Genomic DNA, 2,500 nt, shown 5'->3' with positions numbered 1-2,500 from the left:
GTAATATAAAGCATCAATCAATATGGATTCATAAAAAACAAAACGAATCCGTTCATAGAACAAAAAAAATAAGAGCTTCAAGCCAATAAAGACTAAGAAAATCGGCTCAAGAAAAAATTTAATTATGAGCTCCATTGTAGAAATAAGACCTAACCATTAAGTAAGAAGCGATGGGAACGATGGAACCTGTGAATTCAAATCTATTGAAATAAGACTCATTGATCGGGATGGCGAAACAAACCAGAGACTAGTTCTTTCATCTATTGGGAAAAGAAAAGTCATGAGTTAACCCTACAACTAAAATAGCGACGAAAAGAGTCAATATTCGCCCGTGAAAACTTTATCTTCTTGGATTGATAATTTTTGCTCAATCCAATAGGATAAAAAGAAAAAAATAAAATAATAATACTATATTAAAATAAAAAAAAAATTAATATGTTTAGTTAGCTAAAAAAGCAAGATATACAAATGATAATAGACATTTTGAAAATTTGATTATTCGCGAGGAGCTGGATGAGAAGAAACTCTCATGTCCAGTTCTGTAGTAGAGATGGAATTCAGAACCAACCATCAACTATAACCCCAAAAGAACCAGATTCCGTAAACAACATAGAGGAAGAATGAAGGGAATATCTTATCGAGGTAATCATATTTCTTTTGGTAAATATGCTCTTCAGGCACTTGAACCCGCTTGGATCACGTCTAGACAAATAGAAGCAGGTAGACGGGCAATGACACGAAATGCACGTCGCGGTGGAAAAATTTGGGTACGTATATTTCCAGACAAACCGGTTACAGTAAGACCCGCAGAAACACGTATGGGTTCGGGGAAAGGATCCCCTGAATATTGGGTAGCTGTTGTTAAACCAGGTCGAATACTTTATGAAATGGGTGGAGTAACAGAAAATATAGCCAGAAGAGCGATTTCAATAGCATCCTCCAAAATGCCTATACGAACTCAATTTATTATTTCGGGATAAAAAAAATCGCGGGTGCCGGTTTGTTTCTTTGGACAAACAATATTTCTTTTTTTTTTTTGTTCACTCTTTCTTTTGCATTGAAAGAATAGATTCTAACAAAATTATATGATTCAACCCCAGACCCTTTTGAATGTAGCAGATAACAGCGGGGCTCGAGAATTGATGTGTATTCGAATCATAGGAGCTAGCAATCGTCGATATGCTCATATCGGTGACGTTATTGTTGCTGTGATCAAAGAAGCAGTGCCAAATATGCCCCTAGCAAGATCAGAGGTGGTCAGAGCTGTAATTGTACGTACTTGTAAAGAACTCAAACGTGATAACGGTATGATAATACGATATGATGACAATGCTGCGGTTGTCATTGACCAAGAAGGAAACCCCAAAGGAACTCGAATTTTTGGTGCAATTGCCCGTGAATTGAGACAGTTAAATTTTACTAAAATAGTTTCATTAGCTCCGGAGGTATTGTAAGGTCTTATAAAAAAAGAAAATACCATCATATGGTTATAGTAAAGTATTTGAAAGAAAGAGATTAAGAAATATTATATTCATAATTTTTAGTAGATTGTGTCTCATGCATATGCCTTTAATTGAAATAAAAATTCATAAAAAAATAAGTAAATAAATATGTTTATTATATCAAAATTGGGAGCACCAAGAAATTTAATTCACCATGGGTAGGGATATTATTGCTGACATAATAACTTCTATACGAAATGCTGATATGGATCGAAAAAGGGCGGTTCGAATAGCATCTACTAATATCACTGAAAATATTGTTAAAATACTTTTACGAGAAGGTTTTATTGAAAACGTGAGAAAACATAAAGAAACCAAAAAAGATTTTTTGGTTTTAACCCTACGACATAGAAGGAATAGGAAAAGATCTTATAGAAATTTTTTAAATTTAAAACGGATCAGTCGGCCTGGTCTACGAATCTATTCGAACTACCAACGAATTCCTAGAATTTTAGGTGGGATGGGAATTGTAATTATTTCTACTTCCCGAGGTATAATGACAGACCGAGAAGCTCGACTAGAACGAATTGGCGGAGAAGTTTTGTGTTATATATGGTAATCTTTCTAATATACGAATTGGGTCCGAAACTTCTTATTTGTGAAAACAAAAAGAAAAGGGGCGGGTTGTCTAATATCGTTCCTCCTCCATCAATTGATACTTCAAGGAGGCTTTACCTGTAATGAAAGAACAAAAATGGATTCATGAAGGTTTAATTACTGAATCCCTTCCCAACGGTATGTTCCGTATTCGCTTAGATAATCAAGATATGATTCTAGGTTATGTTTCAGGAAAGATCCGACGTAGTTTTATACGGATACTACCAGGCGATAGAGTAAAAATTGAAGTAAGTCGTTATGATTCAACCAGAGGACGTATAATTTATCGACTTCGCAATAAGGATTCGAAAGATTAGGTGTTTTTATCAACTTCAACATTCCTTTCGTGAGAAGATGATTCGAGATGAAAAATTCCAAGAAACCTATTTTCTTCCAAAAAA

At 34.5% G+C, this 2,500-nt stretch overlaps 1 protein-coding gene across 1 annotated transcript in view; it reads left to right on the top strand.

The window, feature by feature from the left end:
- LOC135152095 (uncharacterized) overlaps positions 1-2,500 on the top strand; it is a 9,579-nt gene that overhangs the window by 1,155 nt on the left and 5,924 nt on the right. The window contains exons 2-3 of the mRNA XM_064091843.1: positions 549-870; positions 1,120-2,500. The exon at positions 1,120-2,500 is cut by the window's right edge and continues 5,924 nt beyond it. Of these exons, the coding sequence (XP_063947913.1) occupies positions 549-870; positions 1,120-1,454 (657 nt within the window). The 3' untranslated portion in view covers positions 1,455-2,500. The remainder of the gene's footprint in view (positions 1-548; positions 871-1,119) is intronic.

This window comes from Daucus carota, chromosome 1 (assembly GCF_001625215.2).
Source record: "Daucus carota subsp. sativus chromosome 1, DH1 v3.0, whole genome shotgun sequence".
Lineage (NCBI taxonomy): Eukaryota > Viridiplantae > Streptophyta > Magnoliopsida > Apiales > Apiaceae > Daucus > Daucus carota.
This window is presented reverse-complemented; position numbering and strand designations above follow the sequence as displayed.